The 25,744-nt window shown below is 40.9% G+C and overlaps 1 protein-coding gene across 2 annotated transcripts in view; it reads right to left on the reverse strand.

Moving 5' to 3' along the window:
* Positions 1–25,744, reverse strand: part of dapk1 (death-associated protein kinase 1) — a 203,006-nt gene that overhangs the window by 71,205 nt on the left and 106,057 nt on the right. For both annotated transcript variants that reach the window (XM_078214417.1, XM_078214418.1), the window contains exons 5-15: positions 24,609–24,738; positions 21,722–21,770; positions 21,601–21,627; positions 18,520–18,672; positions 15,976–16,021; positions 14,743–14,832; positions 12,323–12,415; positions 10,915–11,034; positions 8,914–9,012; positions 8,428–8,526; positions 3,701–3,799 (exon numbers count right to left, since the gene is read on the reverse strand). In XM_078214417.1, coding sequence (XP_078070543.1) covers positions 3,701–3,799; positions 8,428–8,526; positions 8,914–9,012; positions 10,915–11,034; positions 12,323–12,415; positions 14,743–14,832; positions 15,976–16,021; positions 18,520–18,672; positions 21,601–21,627; positions 21,722–21,770; positions 24,609–24,738 — 1,005 coding nt within the window. The remainder of the gene's footprint in view (positions 1–3,700; positions 3,800–8,427; positions 8,527–8,913; positions 9,013–10,914; positions 11,035–12,322; positions 12,416–14,742; positions 14,833–15,975; positions 16,022–18,519; positions 18,673–21,600; positions 21,628–21,721; positions 21,771–24,608; positions 24,739–25,744) is intronic.

Below are 25,744 nucleotides of genomic sequence, written 5' to 3' on the forward strand. Positions count from 1 at the left end.
GTTGGTGGAATTCTGGGTGGATCAGTTACGGTGAGCTGAAAAGGCCCAGACTGCCCACCTGTATCCGATGGTGATATTGTACTGTCAAGTTTCTGATTTATTTTCAAAGAATGGGAAAATAACAGCGTGAACGAGCTCCTCCAGTGACTGAACTAGCAACTGCATGGTGTGATGCGTGGCTCCAGAGTTCTAGGTTGGATTCTGGCTCTCTGTTCAGATAGCTGCTCTCAGCCAAGGCCACTGCAATGGGAAGAACATATCACCCAGAATCTCCTCTCCTTTTATGTATCTAGTGACCCTTTCTCACGTGCGAGTATGTGGATATTGCTCAGGGACAGAATCAGGTTTGGGTGTGGTGGTCCCTACAGGCCAACAGCCTGCTGACAAACGTTAAGGGGGTTGCACACAAATACACCATTCCTGATATTTCAGCACCAAGAGTAATTAGGGGAAGGAAACAACCTCCAACAAGAACATTCATTCACACTGTTACTGAATGACACACTGAAAAATTTCTGCAAGATTATTTAACCTGCTCTTACATATCTGAGCTGCAACTGCTCATAATTAATATGATTGTGAACTCTGAAACTGCAATAGCAAAGTACAGAGCCTTTATGTTCTGTTAAGTGTTCCATAAATGTTGAGGGCCTCTGCTGACATTTATCATTCTTTATTTTTATTTCCCATGGGCTAAATAATCAGCACTGGCTAAATCTGCATTGTTCAAACCCTATCAGTGGATGTCTTTATGGTTACAGGCAAATTAATATCACATATCACTTTTAGAGGGCTCTATCCCCTTACTGATACTGCTGTAAATCAACTTGTGGACTTCTAACAGGATTGCTTGGCGCAAGTTTAAGCATACTTGAATCATCGACTGCAAGTAGTTTGAAGGGAAAGTAATTTTGTATTATTTCTATAAAAGGCCAACCACCGTTTGTCATTTATAATACCTCATTTTGACACTGTTCTCTTCATTGATGTTGGAAGCTTCACACAATTTTGTCATTGAGAGATGTATGGAAAGTTTCCAGGCTGTTCTGCATCCGTCCTAACAGGAAACTATTGCCCTTAGGTTTAATCCCTCTCTTGTACCGTACACCCAAGATTGAGAACATGTATAGGGAATCATGGGTGTGAATAAGGTTCCTACCAGTCAACGATAGAACACATTTAGTGTTGCTGCAGCAGAGAGCATACTACATACAGAAAAACATACATACATAATGGAGGATGGTGGGATCTGGAACTCTCTGTCCGAAAAGGGTGGTATAAATGCTCATTGCATTTACAAAAAACACTTGGATATGCACCAAAAGGTCGGAACTAACAGGACTACGGACCAAGAGCTGGAAAGTGGGATTAGGCTAGATATCTCATTTGACAGGCAGGAACACGACTGCTCTCCTTTTGTACCATAAATCTATATATTTTTTGTACATCCCTTGTAGATGTTAAGTGCATTCTTTGCTAAAAAACACAAAATAGTGTACATTCTAACACAAGGTATTGAATTCATTTCCTGTAAACAAGTAACATTGGTGGGAATTCGCCTAACAGGTAGCATGAATAATCGAAAAGCAGAATACTGATATGGTGGAAGATTGTCATTCCCAACATTTGTCCTCTTCCCATCCAAATGTAGGATAGGTAACACTTGCCCTTTTACCTCCTATTGCTAATCATTCAAGGCCCAAAACACTCCTATGTGAAGCAGCGAGTTATGGGTTCCATGGATGTTGACGTACAAGTTGGCCTTTGAAGCCTCGAAAAATCCCTCCAAAAATTGCGTTCGACTTATTCACCAAGTACAAAAGTGAACTGTCTGCCAGATTGGGTGTGGGTGGTCGCAATTTTGAAATGCCATCAGTATCCAGTGCAAAGTGGGTGTGAATTAAACTCCCACATATAGAATCACAGAATCCCTATAGTGCAGGAGGAGGCCATTTCGCCCATCGGGTCTACACCGACTCTCTGAAAGAGCATCTTACCGAGGCCCAGAGCCCTACCCTGTCCCCGTAACCCCATGGCTAAGCCATCCAATCTACACATCTTTGTACTGTAGGAGGAAACCGGAGGACCCAGACAAAACCTACACGGACACAGGGAAAAGATGCAAACTCCACACACACAGTTACGCAAGGCCGGAAACAAACCTGGGTCCCTGGCACAGTGAGGCAGCAGTGCTAACCACTGGTATCTCCACAACACGGCCTGTATTGTCTACTTGATACCTTCAACCCAATTATAAAGGTACTGGTGAGTAAAATATACATTTGTGGATTGAAGAATGGAGACCGATTGCTAACGGGAGTACAGTATACTCTTTCAGAAAAGCAGGAGATTGGCAACTTGTACACTTAATGTATACAAAAAATATGATTTTTGGGACCAAAAAAAAGCAGTGTCTTTGTATATCGCAATTTAGGTATAAAGTGGTCTTCTCCACTATAGGGAGAGCAAGCGTAGACTAGGTGACAATTTTGTGGAGCACCTCTGTTCTGTCTGCAAGCATGACCCCAAACTTCTGGTGGCCTGTCATTATAATTCACATCTTTCTCACAGGCTGGTTGAGTACAGAAGAACTCAGTATGTAGTGTCCAACATTAGATGTGACTCCGCGATTGGACAGCACTTGGTAAACAATCCTGAGTGTGCTAAGAATTACACTAACAACCAATTTAAGATTATCAGTGGAGCTCGCAAGGCAGTTCATTTATGCTTGCTAGAAGCTATATACATTCATATGCTTGGGTCTGTCCTCGGCAAACAGGAAGATTATATCCAGACATTATGCTTTTTTTCCAATCAAACAAAGCATAAGGGACAAACTATTGTTTGGTGCATTCTCCATGGCAACATCATCACTGGAGTCCACTTGACAACCAAACAGCACTCTTTTCCCATGTAGTAGAAGTTGCTGTTCACCAAGTTTTGTATCATCAGCGAACTTGGAAATATTATATTTGGTCCCCACATCCAAATCATCGATATATATTGTGAATAGCTGAAGTCTAAGCACTGATCCTTGCAGTATCCCACTGGTAACAACCTGGGAATGACCCGTTTGTTCTTATCCTCTGCTTTCTGTCCTTTAAGCAACCCTCAATCCATGCCAGTATATTACACCCAACCCCACATGTTCTAATTTTGCTTATTAACCTCATCGAAAGCTTCTGAAAATCCAAATATACTACATCCACTGGTTCTCCCTTATCTAGCCTGCAAAGTGACATCCTTCAACAAGTTTGTCAAACATGATTTACCTTTCATAAATCCATTTTGACTCTGCCCATTCCTACCATCATTTTCTAAATACCCAGTTATCTCATCTTTTCTAATATTTTCCCTACTATAGATGCCAGGCTAACAGTGCTGTTGTTCCCTATTTTCTCTCTCCGTCCTTTCTTAAAGAGTCAGATTCTATTTGCTACCCTTCAATACACAGAATTTTGAAAGGTGGTCACCAGTGCATCCGCTATCTCTACAGCCATCTCGTTCAACACTCTGGCATGTTGATCGTCAGATCCAGGGATTTATCAAGTTTAGTCCTAGTCCATATTCACTGTGATCATCACTTACCTGATTACGTGTAAGTACCAGTACAACAGATGACTCAAAAAATCCAAACTGAATTGTTTGGTAACGGTATTGAATTGTGATTTAATTGAAATGTAAATTTTATAAGCCTTACCCTATCTTGAAGGTTTGGGTTAATCCCAACGTTGCAGAGGTACTGTACCACTTCCACATTACCATAGCGAGCTGCCACATGGAGGGCAGTTTCACCAGACTGCAGTGAAATAAACAAAACTAAGATTTCAAAACACTCCACACAAATTAAAATGCATTATAAACAAATCTCAACTCTGAATAATAATATAAAGGACACATTTTACAAGGGCACTTACAGTCTTGCTTTCAGAATGCAAAGCATTTCAAAGCATCCCAGTATTTAGCTACTAAAACATTAAAGCAGAAACAGAATATCTTTGGACAAGTGAAAAATTAGTTCAGCAGTCATCCGGCATTTTTTATTGAATGTAGTTTAAAGTGCAGGAAGTCAAAATGAAGATCGGAAAGATCCTAAAATGTAGGGAGGGAGTGTGGGGGATATAGGTAGGGGAGGGGAAAGCAGAGAAGAGCAGAAAATTGGGTATCCTGGAGAATGTTTTCGCACAGGAAAACAGACCTTCCGACAGGAGGTGACTGGCTGATTGGTGAAGTCTTGATATGAAAACCTAAACAAGTGCAACAGTTTGTGCAAGTGGGTTTGTAAATACATTTCTACAGGGTGAATAATTCGCAATTATTTGAGATCACCGTCCTACCTTGGCATATATTTTGTATATATGCAGTTTCGTATTGTCCACATTTTGAATTTAACTTTGTGTAACTCAACTGACAGACAGGCAGGAAAATCTCCAGTTACAGTAAAGGTGATGGCTTTGGTGCTTAAGAATATCAGTGCAGCCGAAACTGAAATGTTCAACTCAGAGGCAAATCTGGATTTTGGTTTAAACATCTGCATTTTGTTCGTTACCACATGTCCCATCATTTGTTCAGTGGTTTGTAAATATATTTTTCCCCCGACTATTTCTTCGCATTCCTTTGTTGAGATAAGCAAAGCACGAAACAGCTAACCACCTCCCACAAAAGGGTCAATTTTCCTAAGAGAAAATATTTTCCAAGATACAATGGCCTTGACAGCTTTCTATTCGATCTCCACTCCCGTTGCAACAAAAGCAGAAAAACAAAATGCCAAGCTTTAACAAACCATAACGGATATTGATGTATTGAATGTGCTAACTCAGCTAGTAAACAACATCTCACCATGACAACAGGAGATTTCAATTTTTTTTAAAAATCTGGAAATAAAAAGTGGACAACAGTAAAACTAGCCAAAGCCATCAGATTGTCATACAAACTGATGTTGGAGAGGAAACCTTACCATCCTTACTCAGTCTGGCCTATCTGGCCAATAACAAACTGGACAAATATAAAAAAACCACAATGCTTCTTGATAGCTTCAGCATTATACCTCTTCGCTTTACTCCACCTTCCTGACAACACAAGCATGGCCCCAAATTGCTCCTTTCTCCTGATCAGTAACTTAACCCTATCCCTTCTGCTAAACCTCTTCCCTCCCCAGATTCATTATTAGAAACACATCTCCCCTACGCTACAAAACTGATCCCATTCGGAGCTAACTGCACACTACCAGCCCATTGCTCTTATATACACTGTTCGGCTTTCTATCTCCTCCGCAGTATCTTCTTGCCATCAACCTGCTCCGTCAGATTAGCTTTAAGCTGTATTGTGGATGTACTAATTAGAGGCAACCACAATGATTTACAGTCTGGTTCTATGAATATAAAGGATTTAAAAAGGCACTAATACTCATCTATTTAAAAGACTAAAGCAGAAATAGAATACTTGTGGACAAGAAATTAAAGCATTTGGAATCCTCAAATTTATAAACAGCAGCACTGATTGCAAAATAAGTAGTCTCACAACACCAGGTTAAAGTCCAACAGGTTTATTTGGTAGCACGCGCTTTCGGAGTGTTGCCCCTTCATCAGCTCGGAAAGCTCGTGCTATCAAATAAACCTGTTGGACTTTAACCTGGTGCTGTGAGACTACTTACTGTGCCTACCCCAGTCCAACGCCGGCAACTCCACATCTTGATTGCAAAAGTAAGGAAACTGTGCAAAACCTTTACAAAACTCGGGTTAGGCCCCAACAGGAGTATTGTGGCCAATGCTGAGCACAACACAACAGAGAGGATATTCATGGCCTCAGAGAGGATGGAGATTCACTCAAATGGTACCAGGGATGAAAGACTTCAATTATGTGGAGGAACCAGAGAAACTGGGGCTGTTCTCCTCAGCTTGAGGGGAGATTTGATAGAAGTGCTCAAAATCACGAAGGGTAAATAACAAGGAACTGCGTATAGTGACAGTAACCAGAGGACACAGATTTATTGTCACTGATAAAAGGATCAGAGGTGACATGAGCAAACATAATAAGCTGGCATGATCTAGAATGCACCGCCTGAAAGGATGGCGAAAGCAGTACAATAAAAACACTCCAAAGGGAGCTGGATAAATGACTGAAGTGGGAAAACCTGCAAGGCAATGGGGAAAGAGTAGAGCTGCTGGACTTATTGTAAGTTTCACTGGGACTAACATGTTAGAAGTGACAGCATTATCCTGATGGGCTGATTAGTCTCCTGTGTTGTATTTTTCTAATTCTAAGAATAATGCAGAATCACTTTATCCATCAATTAAGATCAATCTTGCCTCCCAACCCAGATAAAGGCGGATATGTTCAAGGCACAATGATTATGACGAAGAATCACAAGAAAGAACGAGGAACATACATTTATATATTCCCATCAACGTAGAAAAATATTCCAAGGCACTTAACAGTGACATGCGGGAAATAGCCACCGAGACACTGGAGCAGATATTATTATGGAAAGATGACCAGCAGTTTGATTAAACATGTGGGTTTTAAGGAGAGTCTTAAAGGAGTAAAACATAGAAAGATTATGGAGGAAATTCCAGACAACGTGGGGAGATGGCAGTTGAACACAGAGTTATCAGTAATGGAGCGGAGGAAGGAGACATGCACGAGAGACTGACTCAGGAACAGAATGATTGAAGGCTGAAAGCTTGGAGAGTTGCAGGAAATTAGTTCAATCAGACCATTTAGAAATTTAAAGAGACCCATGAAAAATGGGATCTGAAACAAAATTGAAGTTATTGGGGATGTGGGAGTCAATGCGTGCAGCCAGATGGGGATGATGGGATGGGTGAGTGGGACTTGGTGAAAGATAGAACATAAGTGCAGAGTTTCGGATAAATTAGATTTCAATGGCATATGGAGGATGAGGATGCAAAAGAAGCACTGGAACGATTGAATCTGAAGGTGGCAAAGTCATGGACAGGGTGGATGGGACTGAGGTGGTAACATGGATGAGGGTACAAGGTGAAAAATAACTTGAGGTTGAACAGAATGCTGAGATTATGAAGAATTGGACTCATCCTGGAACAGTGGCTGTGGAGGGAGAAGGAGTCAATGACAAGGAGTGGAGTTTGTCACGGGCAAAAAAAAAAAAATCAATGGTTTAAGTCTTCATTGGCAGAGTTTTAGAGTCCTGCCAGCAGGTTTGTAGGCAGTGGGGAGATGCCGCTTTAAAATTCCTCATCACCCTCTCCCAACCTGTTCCCTATCTATTTGGGCAGGTGAGGCCTAGGGCGGCCTGTCAGCCCTTGCCCCAAATGAGACCCTCAAGCAGCCAATCATGAGTTACCAATAGGCTGCTTCCAGCCCAGTCTCAATTTTCAGCCTGCCAGGAGTTCAGGGGCAGGAAGGATGCTCACTGGCCACCCAGCACGAGCCTCGGGTATGTAGGGCCTTCCTTAAGGACCCCCTTTTCAGACCTAGTCCCCTCCCCAGCCCCAACCTCTCCATCACGCTTCTCTCCCCACTTGCCAGGTCTCCGGGACTGGGGACTGGTTGTAGTCCTCGTCCTGGCCACTGCTGCCACTGGCGTTGCTGAGACTTCAGAGCTACTGGCCAATCAGATTGACTGGCACCACTGAGGCTGGACTTTGCCCGAGTGGGGGATGGAAATCTCATCTCCAGCCAATTAACATTCCTTGGAGGAAATGCTTCCTCCGTGAACTCAAGTGGCAAGGTGAGAAATCCTGCCAACTGAAAATCCCTACCCCACAACCTTTAGCTGGATGAAGTTGAGACTCATCCAAAATTGGATGCCAGGCAAGTAGTCTGACAGCATATAGGCAGTGGAGGGACTACAAAGGGCAAGAAGAGCTGGGTGACTGTATATCGGGATTGCAACCCCTCATTCTTAGATAATCACCAAGGAACAGGATGTACATTACAGTGGGAGAGCCATGGATAAATCCTTGATAAACTTCCAGAGTGACGGTTTAGAGGTAAGGACAGGTATCATTACTGAAGGTGTTCTGCCCACTATCAGAGGGTTAGTGTGGAACTAAATGATGGTAGTCAAAGCTAGGCAAGAGGATGGCATTGTTGAACATTTCGGTGGTTACGTCACAATAAATATTGACTCACAGCTAACTATGAAACATATTTGTTACCCAGCAGTAATTTTTAAAATCTGAGATTGCAATGGAGATGCTGCCAAAGCTGGCTATTTCCCTGAAATCACAACTTATACTTTTTCAGTTGAATTTTATGATTCTAAGTACTTTGCAAATTTGATTGAACCAACAGGCAAGACAAAAGTTCTAGAGCCCCTCGCCACCAATTCAATCACAAAAAATATAACTCCTTCCAAATAAACCCATTTCTAAATAATCTAATTTAAGACTATTTGCTTATATCACGAAGATAACATTAGCATTAATTTTACATTTTGCTTACCTTATCTTGTACACTCAGTGGACATTCTTTCTGATGTAAGAACTTTAATGTTTCAGTATGGCCATGTCTTGCTGCCCAATAAAGTGCATTTGAGCCAGACTAGGGGCAAATGAGATTAATTCTGTGAAAAGCCATCTCAAGCGCGTGACGCACAAAGAACATCATAGTTTTCACCTAACCGTTTGAAGTGAACTTTATTGGTCTCAATAACAACCATCTGAATTCCCAGGCAATTAAATAAACATTTATTTGAACATGTCTGCATAAACAGCAGCTTTTTAAAAAAACTTAAAATTGCAGTAGCTTTTGGAAAATTATATGGATACCAAATGGCCACTTTTATTTTCTATAGCTTATGACAAAATGAGACTTTCCAGTTAAATAACGCATATACGCGACGAATATCCATTACATATGGCAATTCAGTGACAAGAAATCAAATATTTTCAGTTATAAACATTGCTTTTGGAGCAGTTCAGTACAAACCTTGTCCTGTACGTCAATCCTTGCTCCCTTCAGGATGAGCAAGTTCAGAATCTGGATGTTTCCACAGCCAGCTGCAATCATCAGGGGTGGTGTTCCATGCTGCAAGAAGATTAAATAAATTCAAGAACCGTGGTGGGAAATGGAAACTCAAGTGTCTTAATTTTCCTCTTTTGTTTAAATTGAATACTTATTGAAGGATGCTCAGCTCTCAGCTCAAGGGCCAATTGTGCAATCCATGGCAACTACATCTGCAGTAAGTGTCTGCAGCTCGAGGAGCTTTCATTTAGAGTGGATGAGCTGGAGTCTGAGCTTCAACACTGCGATATATCCACAAGGCAGTCACAACTCTTAGGCTAGGTAAATCACGTGAGGGACAGGAGGGTAGTGGCACAGTGGTTAGCACTGCTGCCTCACAGCTCCAGGGAGCCGGGTTCAATTCCAGCTTTGGGTGACTGTGTGGAGTTTGCACGTTCTCCCCTTGTCTGCGTGGGTTTTTTCCAGGTGCTCCGGTTTCCTCCCACAGTCCAAAGATGCGCAGGTTAGGTGGATTGGCCAGGCTAAATTGCACCTTAGCAATGGTAAATGTGGCATTACAGGGATGGGGTGGGGGAAAGGCCCTGGGTAGGGTACTCTGTCAGAGAGTTGGTGCAGACGCGATGGGAAAAAGGGAGTGGGATTAGGAGAGTTGCTTTGGCAAAGCCAGCATGGGGAGAATGGGCCGAATGGCCTCCTGTTGTGTTGCATCTATTCTATGATTGATCCTATGAAATTTGCGTTTACTTCATATGTGTGACATTACAAAATTAGGTGAAATAATTCACCTCTGTTAAAACAAGTTTGAAAGACTGTTGCGCTTTTCATTATATCTTATGGGCGGCACTTTGGCACAGTGGTTAGCACTGCTGCATCACAGTGCCAGGGACCCGGGTTCGATTCCTGGTTTGGGTCACCGTGCAGAGTTTGCACGTTCTCCCCGTGGGTTTCCTCTGGGTGCTCCAGTTTCCTCCCACAGTCCAAAGATGTGCAGGTTAGGTGGCCATGCTAAATTGCCGCTTAGTGTCAGGGGGACTTGCTAGGGTAACTGCATGGGGTTATGGGGATAGGGCCTGGGTGGGATTGCGGTCGGTGCAGACTTGATGGATCGAATGGCCTCCCTCTTCACTGTAGGATTCTATGATTCACTGTAGGATTTATATGAGAACAATCATGAACATGATTGGAAAGTCACACATCTGTCTGCTTAGTCCACTGCTCAAATATTGGTTTAATTTTATGCTACTGAGCAGTCATCAAACACCTAGAAGATAAATGCTTTTTAAAAAAAAATATTGAGACAAATATAAAATTGTTCTTATAAAATAATGTTCTTATTAATAAAGCACCTTAGAGCCCAGTATACAGGAAACAGCAGATTGAAAATCTAAAGCAGCTTGAGCAAGGACTTGTGCTCTCACCATTTCCTACTTTGAACTCTCACGAAACTCGACCTTATGATGGATGTCTTTGTGGGGGTGGGGGAGGATTAAGAGAGACCACTAATTTTGTAAAATTTCCCTCCTGCAATACTAAGGATTTATTTGTTTCAATCTGCTCAATTGCCTGACGATAACAATCCACTAGAAACTCGACATCTACAGCAGACAGGGTTTCCTCTGTCAGCAATATAAAATTTGCCCTATGCTTTATGTTAATGAATCAGTCAACTGACATCATTGTACCAATTTTGATTACCTTGATAACATGAAATTACTTACAACTATCATTATCACGCTTCAGAAGACATACATATCTTGGTTATGCAAGTGTACAAGGTGATATAATTTTGTGTAACATATACTGTAATATGGTGACTTTAATTCATCATCTTGCATAGTCTGCCTATTATTCAATTGTTGGATTATGTGAGGGTGAACATATTAGCCATTCGTTATTCTGAAATCTAGGCAGGAAATAATTCTCAATTCATTAACAAAACATACTAAAGGATGCAAAAAAGGTTACCTTGTTAGGCTGGTTTATGTCATAATTGGCAAGGGATCCAAGAAGGTGCTGTAGACCGGGAACATTATCATCATTGATGGCGTGAATAATTGCTTTCATTACAAAAGAATCCTCTTCATCCTTATTAAAAGAAGACAAAAAATAAACTAATCACTTTTGGAAGTTAACCAACAAATGGCTGGTCAAAGACTACTGAACATATGGATAGGAGGAGGAAAGACTATTTACGCTATTTTCAAAAATAGTATAATTTATACATAGGTAAAACACTGTCAACTATTCTGAATTCTCCGGAAATCTTGTTTTAAATTTTATTTTAAAATAGTGCATTTTAAGTAATGGTGACAGAACTACGTCCAGCTATAGCTCTTGGGAGCTACACTGAAATTAAAATTCAAGAGCTCTAGAGGTTGATTAGTAAGTTAATTCAGTGAGCAGTTACACCATACAGACAAGGCTGTATTCAACCCTGCTTCATGCTGAACTAGCTGATATCAGCCAAGGCAATAGTTAGGCCACAACAATTTTTTTTTTGATTCGTTCATGGGACGTGGGCGTCACTGGCTGGGTCAGCATTTATTACCCATCTGAGCGCATTTAAGAGTCAACTGCAATACTGTGGAATTATATGTAGGCCAGGCCAGGCAAGGATGGCAGATTTCCTTCCTTAAAGGACATTAGCGAGCCAGATGGGTTTTGATAACAATCAACAATGGTTTCATGGTCATCAGCAGATTCTTAATTCCAGATATTTTTTATTGAATTCAAATTTCATCATCCGCTGTGGTGGGTTTCAAAAACCTGGGTCCTCAGAACATTACTCTTGGTCTCTGGATTACGACTCCAGTGACAATTCCACTAGGTCACCGCCTCTCCCAACAACAAGGTAATGTTGCAAGGTTCTTCATGGAGTATAATCAGACAAAATAATCAACACTCAGATGAAAATTGTGATCAAAGGGGAGAGTTTTAAGAAATGGAATAGCAGACTGGCTCCTTTCTTTGTCCTGACTGTGCACAGAACAGGCTGCAATGTAATCAGTTAAAATAGCCCTGTTGAATGACAGAAGATGAGGAGCACACAGGGAGTCAATACCACAGTAGGAATCCTCCCCTTTGGAGGAGAAAATTGGTGCAAATCTAAAATTAAAGAGTGATTATCTTTTTAAAAAATTCTTCTTCCATCCCTTTTTACGTGAAGGTTCAGACTTGATAGTGCTTACCAAGTGAGCCACAGTGCAACAGTAAGCTACTTTATTATGAGGGAAGGGGTTACGATGGCCAAGTTTTACTCAGTCCACAGCCAGCATGTATTTATACAAACACACACAACTCTTCCAATTTCTCACCATCAGGAATGGACATAAAATTCTTTAGCTGTTGAGTGGATTTTTATTCAGATACTTACCAAAGTGTCCTCACTTCTAGCAACACTCATGTTGCTCCGAGAAAGGAATGATCTCGATAGCCGTTGACACAAGGATATTAACCGTACTGATTGCTAAAGAAAATATATTTTAATAAAATAACTTGCAGTTAAGTGTAAATGTCCAGCTCACAAAATATCTAATAGTTTGTAATTAAGCAATGATACGTAGAACAAATTTTAAATTAATTAAATGTTTCAGAAAGGGTCATATTTACTTGTCTAACCTCATTCATAGGGATTAAAATAACTTTCTTTTCTATTTGGATGAATTTAACAGCTATATGATATAATTATTTAATGATCTGGTCACCAGTATCCTTTAAAATTAGGAACATTTTCCCATATGTATAAACAACAATTTATCTGTATATGTGAACATTTTTACTGATGCCTTGCCAGAAATGGTCTGTCTGAGTAGGGAACTACACTCTGTGGAGAGACACGAGTAATAAACTAAAGGTACTTCAGCAATTCCATTATTTGATCTGTATGCTGATTCAGAATGATAGATCAATAATTCCTTAAAACCGCATCTTCAATTAAATTCTCAACACTGCCAGTTTAAAAAAATCCTCTGAAGAGAAAACTGGAAAAAGCATAAAAGTAGCAGAACTGATGACAATTCTCAGTGACATAAAATGACTTAGAGATTCAAAGAAATTGCAGATACAGCAAAGTAAAAACTAATTCCAAATAACCTGCTAAGAGCGTCAAAGCTAAAAAGGTCACAAAAACAGAAAATGCTGGGAAATCTCGGCAGATCTGACAGCATCTGTGGAGACTGGATACTGTCAGATCTGCTGAGATTTTCCAGCATTTTCTGTTTTTGTTTTAGATTCCAACATCCGCAGTAATTTGCTTTTATCTTGAAGCTAAAAAGGTGATGTAGTCGATTAATAATGTCTTTCTACTTTTGAGACATGAGTTTTTAATTCGCTTAGATCGATTGGATGACCAAAAAAACCTTTGTACAATTGTGGGTTATATGTTAACCACAACACATACCAATACCTAAGTGAGTACAGCCCCCAGTTGAAGTGTCGCTTTTATTCAGCAAGTGCATGCATTAAATTGGTAACCGCAGTCAGAAATTCAATGGTTGTTGGCAGGATGCAGCAGAGCTGTCTGAGGTTGGACTCAATAGTAGATTGCGAGGGGGAGACTTGAGGAAGCTTGACTAATACTTGACCCATGATGATCAGAGCTCTGAACTGGGAAACAGTATCCATTCTCCAGCAATGAAATTGTCCCTCAATGAAAGTAAAACATGACAATTCTCAAGCAGAAGTTCATGGGTAGACAAGATGGATCAAACTTCATTCAAGAATCCTTTGATGCATTTCTACACTTTAAAACTGAATCATGTTTGTTGACCAGGGCTCGTCTACTCTCCAGTTAAAGTCCATCATAGTTTCTGGTCTTGTACCTTACTGACAATCACTCAAACTGTTTAATAACTTCTTCAATATCTTTTTACTTGAATATATCATTTTATTTTGCCATTCTTAACTTGAATTGATGACCTCTCGATTCTGAATTTAACACAGACCAGAAAAAGCTATCCTAATTCACATTCTTCAGGCCCCTCAATGTTAAATACTTCTATTAAAGTATCACACAGCCTTTTTGAGGTAAAGTCTCTTCAAACCTCGACCCTCGAAGGGAAAATATTACAGAAGTGACCATACTTCAAAACATCTTCACTGTCAATGAAGCACTTTAGGATATGCCAGGGGTATGAAAGGGGTTAGATAAGCACAGGTTAGAATCATAGAAACCCTACAGTGCAGAAGGAGGCCATTTGGCCCATTGAGTCTGCACCGACAATAATCCCATCCAGGCCCTATCCCCATAATCCCTCGTATTTACCCCGTTAATCCCGCTAACCTATGCATCCCGGGACACTAAGGGGCAATTTAGCATGGCCAATCAACCTAACCCGCACATCTTTGGAGTCTGGGTGGAAACCGGAGCACCCGGAGGAAACCCACACAGACATGGGGAGAATGTGCAAACACCACCCAAACAGTGACCCAAGCCGGGAATCGAACCCAGGTCGTTGAAGCTGTGAGGCAGCAATACTAACCACTGTGCCGCCCATGTTATTAAGTTTCACTTACAAAAGTAAGTGTTTAATATTGTCTCGTTCTTTATTGTATAAATTTCAGCTTCTAAAACAACTTCTCCTCCTGCCCCAGCAAAATGGACACATTTAAACTATCTTCCTTCACTCAAAATCGTTTCCCTTTCTGATCGTACAATAATGAACCCACTGACTGGACACAGATTTCTCTGTCAATTAATGTTGAATTCTGAAGCCCACAAACCTTTAACTGATTGTAAAGTCACCTAATGAAGTTAAGCAAGTCAATATTGAACGCTGTTACAAATCCTCATACCTTCCATTTTCTGCGGGCTGCAAACTTTTTGAACTTTTCCATATTTACAGCAGACGCTTTTCTGCTGAGAGCTTGCTGACTGTCCTTTGGCTGAAATGTCACAAAAACAAATGTTACTAAAGACATCCTGGCTTCTGTGAGTCAAAACTGAAACGCACATACACGTTAGTATTGTAATTTCAGCACAGCATTGACATACATCTGGGTGGGCACTGTAACTATTTTTGGCCAGTTAGAACAGCAAAGGTGTGGACATAGCGAACAGTGGCCAATGCCATTCCTCTGCTGACCTTGCAGAATCCACACAAGATTCCCTTCCCTCCTTTCTGTAGCTCATGAAGCCGGGACTAGGAAAACCCATCCCCTGATAAGAGCTGGAGTTCCAAGCACAGTTGACACACTTAGTTCAGGAGTTTAAGGTTCCAGCAAATGACTGTCATGTTTTCTTGATAAATATAATTGTTCCAAGCAAAACTACCAAAATATTTGATTTTTTTTTAACCCCAGAATCTGGCCAAATCATATCATCTCTTCACAAATTATCTGAACATGCACTTAAAGTTTAAGTATATGTTGATAATGTGATTTAATTTTGGGTTATCTCACCAAGACATGAAACAGATACCATTTGATTAATACTTGAGAAGGCATTGTTTTTAATGCAATTAAACAACTGGCTGACACTCAGATGCAACTCACGTTGCAAAGTCTCAAAAAAAAGTTTTTAAATAGAGGAAATAAGATATTGAAAGGTCCTTGATTAGAAATGTATAATTGCACTTGATTAATTAGCTTCCGCGGGTGGGCCCTCCCGTGGCGTGTTTTCCGGGGCAAGGCAGCCTGGCCAGTGGTGGGATCTTCTAGTCCCGCCGATGTCCATGGGATTTTGCGTGGCTTGCACCCTCCACCACAGGGGAACTGGAAGATGTCGCTGGCAGGAAGGGCTGGAAAATTCCACCCCCAGATTTCTTACATGAATGCGCCCAAATGCAATATTGTGAATGGATAAACATGAGCTAAAGGTTAATTCCTAACCCAGGGGAAAAATGATTTCAGATTAAAATAGCGGTTCATGAGATTTGTTTTGTGTAGAAACCAGACAAATGAATAAGGTCAAGGATTTCTTTAAATTTAGGTGACCCAATTGATTCAAACAAAGGGGCCTGAAGTGTATGCACTTTTCCGCATTTATATTTTTACACTGAAGTCTTTGATAAACATAGACAAGCACACCTTGATCCATGGATGCTGTAAACTATCTTGAATAGTCATTCTTTTCCTATTAAAGACACATTACAAAAGTAAAATATACAATTAAAAACACTGCAGCAATCAAATAGAAAACAAATCCCTACTACCTACACGAGCATCTCAATCTACTGTTTTCCAGGCTGCCTTGAGGGTCCTTTAGTTTATTTTACAAGATCATTTCAAATTTAGCATTAAGCATTGTGTGTATAAGCATGACCTGAAAATAGGACATAAGTCAACAGAATAAAATTGTTGTTCACAGAATAATGGTTAAATATAGCAACAATTTAATGCTTTTTTCCCTTCATCCATCTTTAGTTTTTTTCTTTCTGAGGGTGGAGTGGTTGAAAACATGAATTTCCATTATTGTAAATCTATAACTTGGTGGAGCATTGGCCTGAATGCAACAGCTCATTTCTAACATTGTGTAATCTGGCTGTGGAATCTCCAGATGTTCTAGTTATGCCACCTTGAGAATGCAGGTAAGTGAATCAGTGCAGCCTTTGAATAAGTTGAGCTCAGTTTCCAGTTCAGCAAAATAAACATATACATGAAGGTTATGTGAAGTTTTGTATTATAAAATCACAGTGCACTGTACTTATTCTAAATACTGCAAGTTTAAACGCACATACAGGGCTTCTGGTATGTGAATATAAAAGTGAGGTGAATTCCAGGATTTTCATCAAAATGGTCGCTCTAAACTATGCTACAATTTATACATGGGGGAAAGAACAGTTGTTTATTCAATAATGCCAGCCACAAAGCCAGATTACAAAGTGATCGATATGACTTTATTTTGTCAAAATTACCAAGCAAAAGAATTTTACCCTGTCCAATTGTAACCTCTCATTTTCTCGGATTCAATGTCAGGCTCCCCGAAGAAGTTCATCAAATCAATATCATTCACATTTATTGCATGAAGTTTGCAAAGAAAATCAATAAAAGTTGAGAAGGAAAATTTCACTGTTTTGTCCCTAATTAAACATAACTACCAACACTGTATAGGTGGTACAAGTAAGATTATTATTAACCATTAGATTTTTAAAAATGTATTAATTCACCAACATCAAATTATCTTTCCTCTTTTTAAGATGGCAAGTCTTCATGATTTTGGGCACATCAAATGGGATAAAATTGTTCTCCACATGCTAGACTAGACAATAAGTGCTGGCAGACTTGGATCATGGAAACATTACAACTGTTTTTTTTTTGAAAACCGGAACTTGCACATGATTTCGGAACTGCAATCAAGAACGGGAACCTTGACTAATCTTTTCCTTCAAAGCCCAGTGGTGCGGATGCCAAATGCAGCACCGACCATTCCTCAGCAGGTATCAGCTAACTTGGCACACTGGCATTCTGCCTGGTCAATACGGTACAGCATCATATGCAACGTAACACATTTACCCACAGAACTATCTGTGACGATACTGTGCCTTTAAGAAATATATTTTAATCAGGTTTCTCTGCAGTATGTTTCTCACAGTCCCTGGCATTTTATCAGTGCCGTCCTGTCTACCGGCATCCTGTACTGTTGTTGCAGCATTCCAATGGCTAGAATGTTGGTTTTAATCTGAACTAATGCTGCTCTGTGGTTTTCCCCTGGGATTTTGCGAAGTGGGGCTTGATTGGGATGATTGGCAGGTATGGTCATGTGACGGGGAAGTTGGGTTTTTACACAGAATATTCAGGCTTAGGGGGAGCAGTCTCTCTCTTGTCCCCTCTCTGAGGTTGGAGACTGGAATCTATCAGGAGATAGGTTTCTTTCTTGGAGATTCTGCTGTATGAGAGTGGGTGCTTTGGAAGCTGCAGAAAGAGAAAAAGAGAGAGGGGTATCCCTTTCTGTCTCTGAAGTTGGAGACTGGGAGCTGCCGGAGGCTGGATTTGCTTCTCTGAGGTTTTGCTGTTCGGAGGACGTATCCTTCTCTGAAAATTGCTGCCTGGACTTCTGTCCAGAAGTGTTAAAAAGCTGAAAATCCAGCATCACCTGAGCATACTTGTGTTTGCGCTAACCAAGTCTGAAGAAGGGTGTATAACTGTAGGATATTGTTTTACATTGGAACAACTGAGATAACTAGCTGTTAACCTGACGAAGGAGCAATGCTCCGAAGGCTTGTGATTTCAAATAAACCTGTTCGACTATTACCTGGTGTCGTGTGACCTGTCATTTAGCTGTTATACTGTGTCATGTTTAAGTCTTGTAATTGTTAAAAGTTATGCCAATTCTTTTTGTTGTAGTCCAACTGTGTTCTTAAATAAACTTTGTTTGATAAAAGCTTCCTAGTGGGTCACTTGAATCATACCTGGAGTGAAACAGCTTATGCTCACCAATACCAAAATCAAATGTAAAACTCAGGGTCTCAGCTAACTTCACAAATCACCTTGGAGTTTCAGGCCTCGGTCTTAACACATCACACAGCGAAGCAATTAGCATCTTCAATGTTCATATATTTTTTTAAATTCAGAATGCATCTACAATTAAAATACAATAAAGTAACATTTTTAAAAAGTATATGGAAGACCTACTTGGGATCTTTCACAAGGAGCTTCCGGATAAAGTCTTTCGCCAAGCCACTTGTATTCTTGAAAAACTCCTCATCAAATTCATAATTCACAGCTGAAACATTGGCCAATGTTTCTTGTTTAGTGTCACCCAAGAAAGGTGATGCACCACTCAAACTAATTAAAATAAAATGTTGAAAGTTTTAGAATATGTATTAGGTGATAAATGCTGTAGATAAAACACACTAAAAAGTAAACTAAATGGGTGAATTGCTTTTCTTGTGAGCCACCACTGTAAAGGTTTGAACCCAACTCCACAAGACAGGAAATCATTCTGCACCATTTTGCTATTTGTGTAGAGGCTTCGTTTCTGAGTGACACAAGTTTAACTCTGTATCCCAAACAGAAATCCTACATGATTAGCACAAGAAATATAATTGTCAATGTTTCATAGAACCCTACAGTGCAGAAGGAGGCCATTCGGCCCATCAAGTCTGCAACGACCACAATCCCACCCAGATCCTATTCCCATAACCCCACGCATTTACCCTAGTGAGTTCCCCTGAGACTAAGTGGCAATTTATCATGGCCAATCCACCTAACCTGCACATCCTTGGACTGAGGGGGGAAACCGGAGCCCCTGCAGGAAACCCACGCAGACACGGGGAGAATGTGCAAACTCCACACAGACAGTGACCCAAGCCAGGAATCGAACCCAGGTCCCTGGTGCTGTGAGACAGCAGTGCTAACCACTGTGCTACCGTGCCGTCCATTGATGAAGAGAACATTTCTTTTATTTTATCATGAAACCAATTGTTGACATTTCCTGTAAAAGGCTCTTTATGAGATCAATTCCACCTGGTCTAGTTCTCGTACGCTCGCATCTCGCTTAGTCGTTCAAAAACATGGCATAATCTATATTGCAACTGTGTTTTATATTTTGCTTCATATTTATGTGTCCCCAAAAGCAGCATTCACTTCAATTCAAAATACCAGATCTTGTACATTCATTTGAATTAGCCCAAATCAGAAATAGACAGTGCAATCATGCAAACCTGCTTAGAAATGGCAACACTGCCAGCTAAACTTTTTCTTTTACATTATAGAAACACTCCTACAGGACAGAAAAATATTTCACAGTATTGATAAGCCAAGAAGATTTTTTTATCTTTTTTTCCCCAGCTGTTGTCCTCCTTCCTGAAGGCACCGATTTCTCATTCCTTACTGGAGTACAGTTCACAACACTGGGGGTTCCTGGTATCTTGCCCAAGTGGTAATTCTTCATCTGTGAGTCTAGACAGCAAACGCTGGCTGACTGCCGAAATGTGGGAAGCACCACAGCTGACCAGATGGTCACTCTTGGGTAGCTTCCAGCAAGGATCGCTGAGTAAATAATCAGCCGCCAGAAGCAGGGCCGAGTTTCCTTCACTAATCCAGGGAAGAATTTCCTTCACTAATTCATGGCATTGTGACCAACAGCAACATTCTTGAGATCACCTGGCCAAGATTAAAACAACCAGAGAACTGAATCTGGGACCTCCTTAATCTGTACAGCTCAGTTACTCACAGCCCGAACCAGCTGATCATGCAAAAGGAAAAGTATGGCACAATATATTTTATACTTTTGTTTAGTTACCCGAGAAAGCAGTTTTAACCTCCTGCGTAAAATAAATTGTTTTTACATGGGACACAAATGCACCATAGAATTATTGCGGTTGAGCTGTGAAAACGTTCATTACTTGATTCATTTCTAAACTGCCTTCAATGCACGGACTTCAAAACGTTTGTGCCGAGCTCGAACTCCAGCCATATTCTTGCGGTACCAGTCTCCTGCCCCAGCTCACAACCTCCTTTCTTCCCAGAATTTGGGCTCCTCGGTCTCTCTCGCTTTCCCCATGTTTCCAGTAGCATGGCCTTCAGCAACTGTGATCTTATTTTCTGGAATTTTTCACCTTGTCTTCATATTCAAAATTCATCTCTGGCCTCACTTTCGGTTACTTTTCCCTTACCTTTCTCCCAAATCTTGCTGAGTGACTCAATTCTGTCCCCCCCCACCTCCTCCTGCACACTGAAATTTTTACATTAAAAAGGTGCAATACAAACTCATGTTATGTACTGCAGACTATGATCAGCCATCCAGTTAAAAATTCCATTAATTTATTGCTCTAGGTCACCAGCACACAGAGATCCACGGGAAAAAGCGTTGGCAGGGAACTGTTTTCAGGCCTCTGCTGCTGCGATTCGTATAGGCTTCACGCTTTAAAAGATCACATAATCTTTCCATTATGCTTTGGCTTCTCTCCATACTTTCCTCCCTTAAATAATAGTGAAAACTGTAGCTCATGAAAAAGGACAGCGCGGTGGCACAGTGGTTAGCACTGCTGCCTCACAGCATCAGGGACCCAGGTTCGATTCCCGGCTTGGGTCACTGTCTGTGTGGAGTTTGCACGTTCTCCCCGTGTCTGCGTGGGTTTCCTCTGGGTGCTCCAGTTTCTTCCCACAGTCCAAAGGTGGGTTAGATTGATTGTCCATGATAAATTGACCCTGGTGTCACGGGGGTTAGCAGGTAAATATGTGGAGTTACGGGAATAGGGCTTGGGTGGAATTGTGGTCGGTGCAGGCTCGATGGGCTGAACGGCCTCCTTCTGCACTGTAGGGATTCTCCGATTCTAGCAACTCAGCCCATAACTTAATTAGAAGCAACGCTGAATCACCCATTGCACTACCGGACTGCAGATCTGCAGCACTTATCACAGTTTTAAAAGGAATTATAGTTACCACAAAATTTAATTATACTTGGGCACTTCTGTTTACTTAGCTCTTTAACCAATTACATAGGGAAAAAATCCATAACCCAATCACAAGTTTGGAGTGGGTCTTTAGAGAATTCCAATGAATTATATACACATTTCCGAAAACTATTCCTAGAATGCGACGTTAGGGCAATTTCAGATACTTCAAGGTGCTGACATTATCTCATCTCCAGCTATGTCGCTGTGTCAGAGTTTTGAGTGCAGCATGGTGGTTTTTGCAGGTACTTTCCTCATGACAATACACTAACAACTGCGAGAAAAGGAACATCTTGTTTAAAAATGTAATACTTACAGAATGTAGGTTATGACACCAATGCTCCTGAAACACATGAAACAACAATGCTTATAGGTTTCTGCAAATTGTTTAAAAACTACATCCAAAGGCTCTGCTGACATAGTTTCTCTGCACTCACCACATATCAGCCTCGAGACCAAGGGGTTCATAGTTCACGATCTCAGGAGCTTAAAAATAAAAGAAAACTCACAAGATCTAAAATATTGCACGTTACGGTCAACAGGATTTATTTTTCATTCTATATCGAGTCTCACTGCTGCCATTTCTCATTTGGCTGGCAGGGTGGGACTATCCTACAATCAGCAGAATTCTCATCAAATGGGGCGGCACGGTGGCACAGTGGTTAGCACTGCTGCCTCACTGCGCCAGGGACCCGGGTTCAATTCCTGGCTTGGATCACTGCCTGTGCAGAGTCTGCACGTTCTCCCCGTGTCGGCGTGGGTTTCCTCCCACATTCTGAAAGACGTGCTGGTTAGGTGCATTGACCTGAACAGGCGCCGGAGTGTGGCGACTAGGGGAATTTCACAGTAACTTCATTGCAGTGTTAAAGTAAGCCTTACTTGTGATTAATAAATAAACTTTAGTTGACAAGTGCATTTGTGTTCCTCGCCTCTCCCCCTCTACCCTCCCAACCCTGAGATTATTGAAATTTCCCTTTTGACAGAGCTGTCCTCACAAATCTTTCAAAGTCAGGTCCATAGAATCTCTACAGTGCGGAAGGCGGCCATTCGGTCCATCAAGTGTGCACCGACTCGCCGAAGGAGTGTCCCACCCAGGCCCACTCCCCAACCCTAAACTCACAAAATTATAGAAATTTAAGATAAATATTGCATCAAATACAAAATTACTTTTTAAAAAAAAAACCCTTTGGAAACATATGTGCTTCTGTAAGAAAATTCAGTTTTAAAATTAGCTTGGGGGAAAATTATGAAACAATGGCCCTTCCCAAATTTCTTCTTCCTTTCATGAAGATTTTGAACATAGTTTTTACAGCATAGAAAGAGGCTATTCAGGCCAACAGGTCCACGTATTAATGCTCCATACAAGTCCTCTCACTACTAAACCAAACAACGCATCCTTCTATTCTACGCTCTTTCATATGTTTACCGGGTTTTCCCTGGAATACATCTCATGGTAGTCATCTCAGCTACTCCTATTTCAAGTTTCACACTCCAAACCATTCTCTGGATATAAAATTCTCCTGAAGCCCCCCCATCAGATTTATTAGTGAGGACCTAATATTTCTGATCCTGATCTCCAAAGGTCTTCAATACATTTATCCCATCAATTCTTTTCATCTTGAAGATCTCTCCTCAATCTCATTCCTGGAGTAAACAGTCCCAGCCTGTTCCATTTTTCCTAAGAGTCATAACCATTCATTTCTGGTATCATTCTGGGAAATCACAGAATCCCTACAGTGCAGAAGGAGGCCATTCAGCCCATCGAGTTTACACTGACAACAATCCCACCCAGCCCCTATCCCTGTAACTCCACATATTTACTCTGCAAGTCCACCTGACACTAAGAGGCAATTTAGCATGGCCAATCAGCCTATCCTGCACATCTTTGGACTGTGGGAGGAAACCAGAGCACCCGGAAGAAACCCACGCAGACACAGGGAAAATGTGCAAGCTCCACACAGACAGTGACCCAAGGCTGGATTTGAATCCGGGTCCCTGGTGCTGTGAGGCAGCAATTCTAACCACTATGTCACCGTGCCACCCCAAATCTCCTGTTTCATCTTCTCTAGCACAGTCTTTGTATTATTTTCATAATAAGATGACCAGAATTGTTCACAGTATTCCAAATGTAGCCTTATAAGGTTCTGTACAAGTTTAACATAACTTTTCTGCCTTATTATTCTATCCCACTATAAACGAACCCAAGTGATTTGTTTTTTAAAAAAAATAGTCTTATGAACCGGTGTCATTACTTTTGGTGAAGTGTGGATCTGTACCCCAGATTCCTTTGCTCCCCGACTTAATTTAGAAATTATTTGCTATCGAGTATCTGGCCTCCTTCTTCGTCGTACCAAAGTGTACCATCTCTTACTTGCTTTGTGGGACTGATGCTAAACAACTCAAACAGTATCTTGGTCACTGGTTGTCATCCATGGGTGAGTTCAGACAGTGAATTACATCAGGCCAATCATGGAAATTTCCTGTTCTTGTTCAATGTTTTTCATTCCCTTGCTAGCTTAAGGGCATGAAGGCCAAGTATGGCTCCACCACTGCCATTTTCAATCTGCGACTAGTCTTTTTTCTTCTCTAAACTCTATGCAGAGGAATGGCTTTAAACAATGGCATGGAGCTCATCAACTACTATCTATGGCATTTCATCTTGGGGTTTTAACAAGCTACAGGAGACTAAATCTAGACAGAAATTATCGGTGCTCATAATTGCCTCCAAGTCAAGTACAAATATAACAAAGTGTGAAGGAAGACGCATCATATAACAGGCAGAATGCACAGAAATATGCACGTACAACCTGACAACTAAACTCTGTGGCAGAATGCAGAAGAGCATGCTCACTGTAATAAATTGAGCACACTTGGTCCCACAGATGGTTAACAATGTCCACCCAAACTTGAATGGTTAATGTTGGTAGGGCTTTGGTCATATCCCTGCATTCTGGGCAGCAGGCTGGGAGGACAGAGTCCATTTCTTTCCTGCTCAAAACCAGTGCAACTCTCACTATTAGCTGCAAAGAGATGGAGGCATTGTTACCAGCCTCACCCTGTTGAACCTAAGGTTTTAACCTTCAGCTAAACTATGCTGATCCCCAATCAGTAGGTTGTTCTCAGCATTTGCCAGCGCCATCAACCCCACTGAAGAATATAATCGTCCTGCAAACACATTGTGGTAAAACTGTACAGCAGTCCCACAAAATACATGTACATTTACCGCAAAGAAAATGAAAAAATAGCGGTCTACAACCAGTGAAGAGCCAGTATTCAAAACTATAAATAACCAAGTTGATTACAGATGTCTTAAAAGGTACCTACCTACAAACTCTGGAGTGCCAAAGATGTTTTTAAATTCATTCCCAAAATCTATTTCGTGAGCCAAACCAAAGTCAATGAGCTTAATCCGAGCTTTGGGGGACTTCTTATCAAGCAACATAATATTTTCAGGCTGCAGGAAAGATAAAGGTTGTGCAAGGAATTCAAACATTAAGTTGTTTCCATTAATGAAGCAGAACACAAGCAGCGTGATAGAATGATATTAAAAAATGCATTATGAAAGCTTGGTATTCGACATAATATTAATTTATTTCAAGTTAACAGTTTATTCAAATGTGAACAGAAAGGTTAAATAAATTGTTTATCAGTTCTTAACTGACTAACACTACTTCTAAAATAAATTGACTGCTTTTTGCAAGATACTTTTTTTTTTTAACAACTCTCAGAAGTAATGTGCTACCATCACATGTACTCAGTTGTAAAATCCATCTGGCTGATCAGCACATGTAAAGGATGCACTGAATTTTTTCTTGCAGATTTTTCCACAGCCTTTTCCTGCATTAAACATGATAACAGTTTCTGGGTACGGTTCTCGCAATGGCAGCAGTAGCTTTCCGTTACTTCACTCAATCCACTATCTTTACACACAAGAGTCAGACAGAATCGCCATTGTATTGCTCTATGGGGGGGATAGTGGCATCAGTGTTGCCCAATTCAGTCCTCATCTTGCATCCACATAATGCACTTCAGCATGGTTCATTGGGCAACAGAAAGAGTCACCCCCTCCATTGATCAAAACCACTAAGCCAAATTGTGTGCTATCACTGCTCTGACTGAAACACTCACTCGACACAGGTTAAATCTGGACCTCCCAAGTAGAGCAAGACTCAGTACTATACACGACAATACCTCTTTTTGCAACATATAGCACAGGATCGCACAACTTGTTGAAAGGTTACAACCTGACAAATGCATTCTTCTCCTTCAGATCTTTGTTAACCAAATTGGGACTTGGTAACACCCAGTGGCCATTCAGCCACTCAAACCTGTTCTGCCATTCAATTAATCAAGGTTGATATGTACCATATGCATTTCCATTATGGTGCAATTTCCTTTAGTTCTTCAGCATTTTGCACATCTGTTTTCTTTAAACCTGTTTTGGCTGAAGTTGACTTTGG

Source organism: Mustelus asterias, chromosome 6 (assembly GCF_964213995.1).
Source record: "Mustelus asterias chromosome 6, sMusAst1.hap1.1, whole genome shotgun sequence".
NCBI classification, from domain to species: Eukaryota; Metazoa; Chordata; class Chondrichthyes; order Carcharhiniformes; family Triakidae; genus Mustelus; species Mustelus asterias.